General features: G+C 36.1%; 2 protein-coding genes across 2 annotated transcripts; one reads left to right on the top strand and one right to left on the bottom strand.

Annotated features, from left to right (window-relative positions):
- Window positions 1-331: 331 nt before the first annotated feature.
- LOC139970738 (COMM domain-containing protein 1-like) lies at window positions 332-3,410 on the bottom strand. Its single transcript, XM_071976695.1, has 4 exons — window positions 2,861-3,410; window positions 1,874-2,029; window positions 1,110-1,247; window positions 332-607 (listed from the first exon to the last, which is right to left on the bottom strand). Exons 1-4 carry the CDS (start codon window positions 3,026-3,028, stop codon window positions 506-508), a joined length of 564 nt encoding a protein of 187 aa, XP_071832796.1. The 5' UTR covers window positions 3,029-3,410; the 3' UTR covers window positions 332-505.
- Window positions 3,411-3,505: 95 nt separating this feature from the next.
- LOC139970735 (ESF1 homolog) lies at window positions 3,506-12,466 on the top strand. The gene is made up of 11 exons (XM_071976688.1): window positions 3,506-3,653; window positions 4,335-4,936; window positions 5,583-5,929; window positions 6,977-7,131; window positions 7,805-7,918; window positions 8,070-8,326; window positions 9,001-9,150; window positions 9,499-9,650; window positions 10,643-10,742; window positions 11,215-11,297; window positions 11,500-12,466. Exons 2-11 carry the CDS (start codon window positions 4,375-4,377, stop codon window positions 11,944-11,946), a joined length of 2,367 nt encoding a protein of 788 aa, XP_071832789.1. The 5' UTR covers window positions 3,506-3,653; window positions 4,335-4,374; the 3' UTR covers window positions 11,947-12,466.
- Window positions 12,467-12,624: the final 158 nt, after the last annotated feature.

Raw genomic sequence — 12,624 nt, 5'->3', positions numbered from 1 at the left:
CTTTGATATAAAACTTACAAAGCAGGACTCTCATTTTCACAAACACCTTAGGCTTAGTAAGATAAGAATTTCAGGAAGTTTGAGCACTATAAAGTAAATACTAAATGGAAAGAACTGCAATTAAGGTAATTATTATCTCATAGTCACTCACAGCAACACTTCTCTCGTTGGAATGTTGACTCATAGAAATGATTCAATATAAGTGCTTTGGTCCCTTAATTGATGAACTTTATGTTTCATGTTAAAAGGTCATCAGTGTTGGCAGCAAATTTTAGCAGGCTAAAAACTGCAAGAAGTTTTCAAAAGTACTTTTTTTCTTGATACTCTAGTGTTTTAGTTTATTCAGTTATTGAGGGATAATAAAAATAAGACTATTAAATGTCTCATTGTGGATAACTAGAGACAAAGACAGTAAAATGCTTGTTAAAAAATTGAAGATGGGTGACCATTATCTGACTGTCTAGCATAATTGGGGTGCAACACCAATGACCTATAAATCACAGAATCATTTAGCGAAGGTAATAAGGCGTTCTTCGATTTCTTCTAAGCTCCTTGTAAGTGAACCCAGCATTACTTCATCCAACTCAAACTGCACTACATCATCTTCCTAAAAGGAAAGGAAGAAGGGTGGAAGAAAATAAATAACCTTGTCTTTACATGTTAATCTGATATGGCAAATGTTTACAAAGCTGAAAGATTTTCAAAATGCTAACCTTAATATGAAAATTTTTGACCCCATAGTGCCAATATACTCAGACGGATCATCCATCATTACTGATATCCAATTCTTTGCGGCATTGCCCCTCTCTTTTTCAAATTGTTTTAAAATATTTTTGGAAGAAAGTCTTGCCAGCACAGTATGACTCTGGGGCATGTGATCCTCATACAAATGTAGTTAGGGAAGTCATTTCTCTAACCACTATCACCCTCCTCTCCCCATAAACTTGAAATCAGACAAGTTGTACTAATCCCTCTTCGGAAAAACAAAACAAAAACATTACTCCGTAGTCTTTATTTATTTAAGCAGCATGAAAAGGGTAAAAATTCACTCCTAGCCTAAATAACCTTCTGACATATATATTTTTAATATTTACAAATCTGTTACCTACCTTGCTTTGTGACTGGTTCTTGTTGGCTAGTTGTAATTCTACTATTGCTGTTGGAGTATTTATCTGATCCACTTTCTTTGCCTGGGCTTTGATATCTATTCTCCAGCTCAAATTTTTCAAGGTTTTTCCATATGTCGACTGCAGAGAAGACAAAGAGTGATGATAAGATGATGCAGTGCAAATTTTTAACGATTATCCAAGAAGACCAAATTTTCAGACAACCAAAATCAGCTTTGGGGGGGGGGGGGGTCTATGACAAAATTGAATAGTGTTAACTTCAGATTGCATTTTTACTAATTATCCCCAAATAGGTCAAATGATAAATTGGTATCACCCTCCATTACTTTTGGAGATGAAATAGAAACCTACACATCTCTATCCTACTGTGTAAATATTGGTTCTTCTTCTTTGTTATTTTGCTACACTTTTTCGTACAATCAAAGTTGCTTTTCCAGCAACCACAAACAAAGTGAGACCTGGTTGTCTGAAGGACAACTCAGAAAAAATTCTTACAAATATTTGCCCTGAGAATCCATGCAACCATCTGTTATATAGTAGGATATATTAGGGAAAGATGAATATGGTTGAATGAGACTCAAAACAAGCCTTAAATTCTATAAAAAAAATTGAATAAATTGTTATTCTTCCTAGAAATATTGAAATCATTGTTGTATACAAAACAAGGTATTTCAAGTTTCTATCTGTTAACAAATGCTGATTTTCACACATTCATAGCAGAAAGCAACAGAGAAGGAAATACTTACTCTCGAGACCATAACATTATGTATTTTAGTTTTGTTATTCTTCCAAAATTTAGAAAATGCAGCAGCTTGTGGCTCACTAAGGCCACCTTTCTTTTTAGTCTGACTGGTTAGAAAAGCTTCAAGTTGATTGAAGTCCATTCCTGCTGATGCAATACTCTGTGAAGCAAAACAGAATGAATGTTGCAAAAACTTTGTGTAGGTAAATATGAAAAAGTTAGCAGGCCTGACGTTTCAATCCTATCAGGAGGTTCTTCAGAGGCTGACCCAATAACTACAAGTTGTTAAAGGTACTTCAGTTTGTACTCGGCTGATACAGTAGTATACAATACAAATTTCCCATTCAGGTTGAACTTGTCAAAAGTGTCGCAATAATACAGGCATTACAAATGTAGTGTGCTACAAATTTGTACAAATCAAAGGAATTGTGATGCTGAACATTTATTGCAATTTCACAACCGTTTTCACTCATGAAGATATAAAGTGCAACACTGCAATCCCGCACTTAAAGGGTGTGAAGACTCGCGCACAAAGAAATGTCTCATGCCGGGTATCTGACCTAGTTTCGAATGAGGTGTAACAGAAGTGTTAGACACCACCATCACAGATCACGATCACAGAAAATACACACACAGCTTGCTACCGTCCATAATTAGACACTAGTGTACAGTCAATACATACAGCTATGGTCAATACCCACAACACAGTGTACAATGGACATCTCTGGGCTAGATAAAAGATAACAAGGTGTCACATTTCTTTACTGTCTGCATTTTGTAGCGACAAGAAGAAAACTTCACTTGCAAGCAATGGAAAGTAAACTTTTTCAGAGCGCAGCACGCGGTTTCGGGCGAGTCTTCAATGCCTTTAAAAATGATAATCCAGTCAAATTTCTGAAAGCAAATTTAAATTTGTGATTGCATTGATACTGCTGGCTACAATTTTTTTAATTTATGAATGCAATGGTAATGAAAGTTAATCCTTAGTTACCTTCAACAGATGACTGCATTTTGCGTAAACTGCTGTAAATTCTTCGGTGGAAAGATTTGGAAACAATTCTTCTTTCAGGAACTCATCGGTTATGTCAGTGCTTCCATAGTATTCACGTTTTGCTATCCCATTCAGGAGTCCTACAGTACTATTGCCTTCGTCTGCCATAATAATGTGTCTAAGTTCGGCTTAAATAGCTGAGCGAAACTTGTTGTCCACACTATAGCCTGAATTTCTTTATACACGATCACTAAGCATATTAAAGGTTCCCTACAATTAGTATTAGTATTACTAATACTACTGAAGTATCAGCCTAGGCCAAGTAAGTAATAGTGTTTATGAATGCTGTTCGTGCGTACAATGTAACCCAACTAATAATACAACTTAAATATCCAAGCAACACAGCAATCTATACTCTTTCCTCAATCGTCAATGTAAAATTGGATGCTGTGGTCCTAACACTTTCAGCTGGTTGGGTATAAATTTATCGTGAATAAATGTTCCGTCGGAGGCGCAACAACATTACTTCTGAGGGCAGTCACCAACCTGCAGGTCATAGGTTACAATCGTCGTAGTATTACGCAACATTTAAAAACACATGTGCCTCAACCTGCTACACAACTTAGATTGTCATCAAGACACTACAGGCGGCTCTTCAAGTACAGTAGTTATGAACAGAGTACCTAGTTCAATCTTCACCAGCAGTATACTATATTTTGAAAGTTGAATACAGGAAACAGCTGTTACATTTCTAGTATTAGCCACATATCTGAAATCACACCGGTTGATAAAGGTAAGGAATCATAGGCCAACTATCAATGCATAGGTCATAACTGTTGTGTCCCACTAGTACTGTTGTTCGCTATATTACACTCCACGTAATAGTAAATAGTAGAGTATAGCAAGACAACGTATTTGACGCATCTATGCCAGGCTTGTACGTTGTGCAACGAAGTTGCAGTGTTAAGGGTAAACGTTAAGCATTCAATAATAGTTTCAATCAGGCAGTTATGACGTGAATACTTAGACTAGGCCTAGAGCACATTAACAATGTCTTTCATTACATGATGAGAGGGACCACCCTTCTGTTGGAGGCCTATGCACTGGTTTTTGACAAGTCCCTGTCAGAGTTCATGATTCATGAAGCAGGTTATGAGGTATCAGACACAACATCCCGAGTGCATTTGGTTACTGCAACTGAAACATCATTCATTTGCACTAAATACAGCTTTTTGCAATGTGTAACCAATTTCTGACAATGTTACCCAAATCTATAAGAATAACAGTAAGTAGCAAAGTAGAAATAAAAATATAGCAATCTTACAAACTGTGACTTGCTACAATTTTTCACTCAATGAAACTTTTGAACAATTCCATTTGATTCAAAAACCAGATAATTTAAGTAACCTGATACCTCATGATCAAGTTATCCTCCTGAAAAGTAATCTTCCATAATTTCACTTTGATTTTAAAGGAATAATATTTATACGTTGGAGAACGTAAAAGCCTGCACTATGGAGGAAGAGGATGCAAGATTTTCCACTATAGGAAGCGATCCAAGATTTAAAGTGATGCGCAAACGGGAGAGGAAAGTAAAAATAGACAGACGGTTTGAAGCTATGTTTAAAGACAAAAAATTCAAAATTAAATCGACGATTGATAAACGTGGGCGTCCCGTACAGCAGAGGTCTGATGAAACCTTGAAAAGATTTTATGACCTCTCAGATTCAGACTCTGGACTGAGTGATGATGAAGCAGAAGAGGAGAAAATTAAAGGAGGTAAAACGATGGTCTCCCAAGAGAGGGATGATGGAGAGTCTGGAAAATTAATAAGTGTAACAGGGGAGGAGGATTTGTCAAAAAATGGGAAATCACAAACTAAAAAGAGAAGGCGGAGTGGAAGAGAAGAACTGAAGTTATTGTTATTACAGAGGAAGAAGTTAGGCAATCAAAAGAAGGGTAAGACCCAAGGCACGAACAAACAACTAGAGAGAGAACAAAAAGAGGAAAAACAGGTGGAAGGCGAGCAGGACAATGGGCAAGAAGATGCTGTCCACAAGGTCTCCGTGGGGAAAGGTATTTATCAAGTTCATCAGTTTTTGTATAATTTGCATGTAACCTATTTCTCCATTGAATTCTGCAAATGATTCGGCAAGATAACTTTAAAGCAGTCTCCTTAGTTTTTGAAGTTGATTTGTTGATTAACTATATAAAAACTAGAAGTAAATACAAAGAGGCTATGAGCTATAGTACTAAAGTACTGAAAATGTTAAAGATGTCCTTGATTTTACTTGAACTTAATCAACTTATGCATGAACTTATTCAAACACACATTTTAGATTAAGTCAGCCTTTGCTTTCCTATTCATCGCAATGCTAGTCCATGATCATTACATAGATGTTTTGTTGAGAGTTAAGCAACCTTGAAGAAAACTGAGTTTAAAAGAAGGAAGTGTTGTGGAATGTTGAGATGTGTAGGTTACTAATAAATTAATTATTTCAGGAAATTGAAATAGTGATATTGATATCATCATAATCATGGGTTTTACCCATTCACATGCAGAGGCAGATAAGTAACTTTTCATTCATAAGTTTTCTTCAGTTTCTTCTATTAATGATTTATTTAGAATTTATTTGATTACATGTCTTTGGGGTAGTACGTTCCAAACTGTATAGGTGTCAGTTTATCACACCCTTCAATATTATATCATACCTTTTTACAGGTGACCTTCTCAAGAACCCATCATCATCAGTATCATCCTCGTCGGATTCTTCAGATGAGGACGATTCTTCGGATGAAGCAGGGCCCTCCACCGATAGGCGAGTCGATTACAGTCGAGGGGAGGTCTTGATGGAGTCCTCCAGCTCAGACGAAAGTGATTCAGAGGGCAATGAGGATGTTGACGTGGAGCATAGATGGGGAGAGTTGGACACGGGGGCCAAGCGAACAGAGGAGATCTCATCTCGCTTGGCTGTCTGCAACATGGATTGGGATAGGATTACAGCAAACGATATCCTAGTTCTCCTATCTTCCTTTAAACCTCCAGGCAGCATCATTAAATCTGTCAAGGTATGTTCCTGCTATGTAGGACATCATAGGTCCATATATTAGTATCTGACATGTTTGTAGCTAATGAATGAGTGTACTGTATGGTGTTAATTATGTCCTCGGATGGTTCTGCAATGTAGGGGTAAGGAAGTTTACTTAAAAGGTTTGCTTTCTGAAAAAAATCAAAACTCAGATTACAATGAAAAATGTGGAGCGTATTGTGCCATTATTTGATCTGTTAATGGGATGTAAGCTTCATCCAAGTACCAAAGAAAGGTGGTTGCAATGGTTCTCAAATAGAGAACTGAGGAATGGCTGAAGTGTACGAAGTGCATTTACTGTTTTCACAACTTTCCAGGCTTTCTATGTTCTTTTCTGTGATTCCCTGGACATTGAAAGAATTTTAATGGTCTACTAGTTTACATACTTTTTACTTAGAAATTTCTCTCTTCTGGTATTCTGCAGTGCTTTACCTAGGTTCTAATCATTCATGACTCTAGTCATACTTTTTCCAATGGGAAATGATTCAAATTTAATCTTACATCCGATGACCTGAGCCATGAGAATTGCTGTCTATAACTTAATTTATAAAACTTAAAATGGTGGATACAATGTTTCTCACTTAAAACTAAGAAATGGCTGAAGTGTTTAAACTGCATTTACTGTTTTCAGAACTTTCCAGACTTTCTATGTTTTTTCTGTGGTTCCCCTAGACATTCAAAGAATTTTAATGGTCACCTATTTTACATATTTTTTTTCTTAGAAATTTCTTTCTTCTTCTGGTATTCTGCAGTGCTTTACCTAGGTTTTTATCAGTCATGACTCTAGTCGCACTTTTCCAAAAGGAAGGCTTCTAATGTCATCTTATAGACGATGACTTGAGCCATGACAATTACTGTCTATAACTCAATTTTAAGACTAATACTGGGTCAGAACCTCTTCCAAAAGTTGAAAATTTAGAATTTTGTACCACCATGATATATGATACCAAAGATATGAAGATGTTACAAGAGGAACAGAGTTATTAGAGCATACTAACATAACAAGAGCTCTATTTTAATTTCACAGATATACGTCTCTGATCTTGGTCTTGAGAGGATAAAAGATGAAGATATCCATGGCCCAAGAGAATTGGTAGAGAAAGATGAAAAATTTGAGAACCTTGGAGAACTGGCAGAGAAGAAATATTTTAGGGAGAAACTAAGGAAATACCAACTCCAAAGGTAACAAGAAGAGTCGACCAAGTCTAAATATGAGATCATCGATCCACTCGTACTTTAGTTGTTTTTGTCTTTACTTATTAAATGTTTGTTTTCTGTATGAGAAATATGTTTTGCAATAGATAAATCTAAAACATTGAACCTCTTAACCTAACAACTAATGAGGGCTTGGTTTCAGTTAATATTCTACCTTGAAAATATAAAGAAATATGTATTTAAACTAAAAAATGTAAATGCTTTCAGATCCATACACCACTGTGACATCACCGATTTACAAAGGGACAGGTCACGTACACGATTTTAAACTAGGATATTTTTCAAAGGGACCAAGATTTTCTCAGTTGTTTGAGGGAGTTGCTATTCACAAAAATCTCTGTCATATAGACCAAAGATAATGGTTAGGTTTGTGTCTCCTTTAGCACATTTTGAATTTGCTACACAAATAACAATAGTTTTGAAATCCTTCAATTTGTAAGGAGGTAGGATCAACTCAAATTGACGTAAATGTCAAAAAGTTTGTTAAAAAGAAATATGCTGCTAGCTTTCTTCAGAAAATAATAAGGGAAGTTCTGTAATTAAATCAGCTCTATGTTTCCGTTAGAGTTATGTTACTGTTGTATCCAGATATAAATCTTAACAAAGAAATATTTATTTTAATTCTGCTTTGTATCACCAGACTAAAGTACTTCTATGGAGTTGTGGAATGTGACAGTGTACAGACAGCTGGACACATTTATGAACAATGTGATGGATATGAATTTGAGAGCAGTGCTGTGAAACTTGATCTAAGGTAAATAGATTTGTTTTTTTCAAAATAATTTTAATCACATGTAATATCAACTTCTCTTCAATCCCTCATTTTACTTTTGGCAACACTTTTTCTACTGTGAATCAACAGTTGCTAGCACAATCCGATCAAACTCATTTCTGTTGTTTTGTAGATTTATTCCAGATGACATGACCTTCGACCGTGAGCCTAAGGAGGTTGCAGAAAGCGATTCTTTGGATTTGGACTTTTACAAACCGTCTGAGTTTGTCAACTCAGCTCTCCAGCAGTCAAAGGTCAACCTGACATGGGACGAAGATGATCCGGATAGAATCAAGAATACGAAAGGATCCTTTAACAAAGAGGAGCTAGAGAAGGCAGACTTCAAGGCTTACTTGGCTTCAAGCAGTGAGGAGGATGATAGCGAAGGGGGTAAGCTGAAACTTACATGGTATTTCAGTAGATGTGGTTACCATGGAGATTTGCTTGCATATAAACCTGAACTAGTTTTTCAAGATGCATTGGTTTGGAATTATGGTGTAGGCCTCTTGCAGTGGTAAGAGTGTCTGCTCCACAGGTTGCCAGCTTCAAAACAGACTAGATCAATATTCTTTAACATATTCAATTTTTTGCAGTGCAGTAGTGACGGGCAGACTAATCAGGTTTGTACAGTGAGACGTAAGGGCTAGATTGCAGTCTTTCACTGCTTTCAGTAATATAGTGTTACATCATTCGCCAAATGTCGTACCACAGTGATGTTTAAGTGTGTGTTGTCACCTCCCTAAGTATCTGAGAAGGGGGTGAGTGTGGAAGTTCATGAAGCAGGAATGGGTGTGAAAGTGATCACTGACATGCCTCATTAAAAAGGGTAAACTTGAAGTTAGCTAGTATTTCATCCTTAATCGTCACCTTTGGGTTTCAAAACTAAGTCTGTTGTGACTGTGGGTTGTGCAGCGGAAGGTGAACGTGAAGAATCAATGTTTCACCATATCATGTGTCATGTGACATTGAACCTATCAGTCGAAAAGAAGTCGAAATAGGTTGAAACCCAACCATATAGTCTATAGAACCTCATCAGATATCTGTTTCTTTACTTTATTAATCAGAGGACAATCAAGGTTCAGATGAAGAAGGAGATCTGCCTCATCTCACAGAGGAAGAGAGACTGGAGAAATACAAGTCTTTGGTGAAAGACCTGGAGAGGGAGAAAGAGGAAGAAGATGTGGATGCTGAGATGGAGATAACATGGGAACCAGGTCATAATCACAGTCAAATATGATAAACATTAAAAATAGCATGTAGAATAATAATGCAATCAAACGAATATCATTATTTCACTTTTAGGTGATCTGTCTTGTTGATAAACTACTTTCACTTCTGGAATTCTTAATTCTTGACATCTTTACCTCTGTTTAAGCAAGTTTGCATGGTCTTTTTGAAGTAAGTGATAGGCTGGCCCCATATGAAATCACAGGTATATAGCATTGTGGGAACTAAAGAAAATCTGTGATTGTTTACCTAGTGCACTGATAGCAGCAGTGTACTGGCAGATTTGCAAACAGTCCTTACTCAAAGAAAATATTGCTGGTCTTCTTCCAAAACAGCTTTGAAGGAGACAACAGAAGACTTGGTAACTAAGAAACTGGAAGAAGAGGAAACTGATAACTCTCCATGGCAACAGTATCTCAACAAGAAAAAGGAGAAAAAGAAGGAGAGGAAGGAAACTGAACAGAGAGAGAAAGAGAAAAATATAAAGGTGACTAGGCTTGTATGTCAAGCCTTAAATGTAGTGTGAATGAGATTGTGTGGACATTAAAGATAACCAACATGAATTTAAGGAGACTTTAGAGTTGTTTGTGCTTGTGTAACAGTCGTACATTGCTATCTAGAATACAGAGAGACATGTGTACAAAGACCCAGACAATAGTTTCATTATCGATAATCGACTATGAGAAACTTAACATATTATTTATTACACCATTGACCACCAAACGTTTACTGGAGCTCTGAGTCATAATACTTAAGAACCACATAGCTACTATTGACCTATGGAGCAACAAAACAATTACAAAAGTAGTCCCTAACCAGTAAAACAGAAACTATGCAACAAGGTCTGATCGCAATAGGTAATTCTAATGCCACAATTGTCTAGTATCTAGTTTAACCAAGGTACTCTAAAGGTGCTGTCTGTACTGTATCCATTTGTAAAGCCTATCAGAGTATTCAAATGGTTGTCTTTAACTGTTGGACATGTGCATTGCACAATTAACTTTATCCTTCACTATATACAATTAACAGGTATGAATCATTTGTATTTTATATCATATAAATTGTAAAAGCCTTTTGTGTATTTTCTGGATGCTGCATTTCAGCAACTTTGCCCGAGTATTGGTGATGGTTTACCTAATTGAAATGATTTTATATTGTTCATATGAGATGAAAGGATTAATACTTATCAAGCCCCTCTCGTTCCCCTCCCCCATCTCCCCCCACCCCACCCATTGTGAGACATTGTATTGTCTTGCAATTACCTTCGAAGAGGAACAAAGGGTAGGTCCAAATTCCAATTATATCGTATAAACAGGATGTTGTTCTCTGATATAATTTGTTGTAATCTATAGAGGATGAAAACAATTAATCAGTACCTTTCAAAATATTGAAATGCTTGATTTGTAGTTGACTCTATAATCTCATGAAGTAATCGAGGTAAAGTGGTTTCATTAGAGATTCATGTCTTCTTTTTATTAGCTTGGAGGAGGCTCAGATGGAGAAGATGCATTTAGCGATGACGAACTACCAGAGGGAGTTGACCTGAATGACCCATTCTTCTCGTCAGAAGAACCCAAAGGTTTGTAAAACAAAACATACTATTCAGTTTAGCTTGTTTGGCAAAGTCAATTACAAGATGTGAACAGAAAGAAGAAACTTGGTGAACATGGCTTCAAATGAAAAGAGGGGTATTTCCATATGTACAGCTGATAGGATGAGAGTTATATGTTACATCAGTTCAACTATAGTTTGTGTGTCATCAGAAGAGATCCTTGCCAAGAAAAACAGAAAAGTAAATAGTAATAACATGGTGATAAATAATACTAGTATTTCTTGTCACAATGTGTATAACAGGATCTAAAGTTGCTTGGGTGTTCAACATATCATTATGTAAACTGATTGTTTTTTGTTTTGTTTTTCCCTTGAAAAGAACGAGGCAATATGCCATATTTTTAAGTGTTTGTCTATTACACTTGTTTAGAGTTTCCAAGATTTTGACAAAACTAGATCATGGTATCATACACTATACACATATATTTTGTTCTCTTTAGACGGAAAGAAAAACAGGAAAGGTTCAAAGAGGAGAGATGATGAAGATGAGGAAGAAGACAAAGAAGATAAGTTAAAGAGAAAAGTAAGAATTGAAGAGGTTTTGATAATTTTATTTTTCAATTGACCTGTTTTTACCTTAATATGTTAAGTGACCATAAATTTAGAAGTTGTGACATCTACAAAATAGTATTAGTCATACTGTGAATACTGGCATCCACTTTGCCAGTAGTATTTAATATTGTCATTGCCATTGTGACATTTTTGTTTGTTTCTGTTTTTGTCAGGCTGAACTGGAATTATTGATGATGGATGATGAAGACAATAAACAACATTTCAATCTCAAGGACATCATGGAGAAAGAGAAACCTAAGAAGAAGAAGAAGAGGAAGAACAGGACGCAAGATGAAGACGATGATGATAAAGTAGAGGACACATTTGAGGTTGACGTTAAGGACTCTAGATTCGATGCCATTTATTCTTCTCATCACTTTGCGATAGATCCGTCCGATCCTCACTTTAAATGTACCAAATCAATGCAGGCGATAATGGAAGAAAACCAGACTAGGAGAGCGAGAGGGGAATCGAAAATTACTAAAACACATCAAGACAAGGAAACCAAGTTGGACGAGAAAGTAGCATCGAAGAGTGAAGTGTCTGCTCTGATAAAGTCCATTAAGCGGAATACTAGTAATATAGCAGGGAAGGTCCAGCCAAGGAGCATAAAGAAATGACAAAAGAGTTGTTAGTGTACTGAACTCACATTATTACCTTGTTTGAGATAGTAACAGGTTTATCAAGAGGATCAAAGATACTAGATGCAACGTCTGCTGTATCACAAGTCCAACTGGTCCATTGTAGTTTCAGCTGTAGTAATACAAATTGCACAAATTACATTTGCTATAAACTTGTAGCATACTTATTAAAGAGAAACAAAAGGATCTGTAGTGTCTTCTATTCTATCATATCTCTTGCATGGCACATCCAAATTAATATACTACAATATACCATGAAGTAATCAACCTTTTTAGATTGAAGGTATAGGAAGTTTCTGGTTGGTCTCACCTACTCATTCAAATTGTACTTGAGCATTATTGATCATGATGTTACCTATTTAGTCAAACATGGCAGAACATGTTACATATCTTATCTATGGTATGGAGTACGTTAGGATATATCTTAAATGCATCTTGGCCTTTATCAATTGTAAGTGGCAGTGTAAATATGCCAGATTTTACTTACATGTTACTTTCCACTTTCCACAATTTGAAACAAAATATCAATGAAAAGTTGAAAACCAATAAAAGTGTTACTTGCATATGCAAGAACCTGTCTTTCATCTTAATTGTTGCTGGTTTGTTGTATGACATTTAAGATTCTATTAAACTTAAGGATGTTTACAAAGTCATCTT

The sequence above is a fragment of the Apostichopus japonicus genome, chromosome 8, assembly GCF_037975245.1.
Source record: "Apostichopus japonicus isolate 1M-3 chromosome 8, ASM3797524v1, whole genome shotgun sequence".
NCBI classification, from domain to species: Eukaryota; Metazoa; Echinodermata; class Holothuroidea; order Aspidochirotida; family Stichopodidae; genus Apostichopus; species Apostichopus japonicus.
This window is presented reverse-complemented; position numbering and strand designations above follow the sequence as displayed.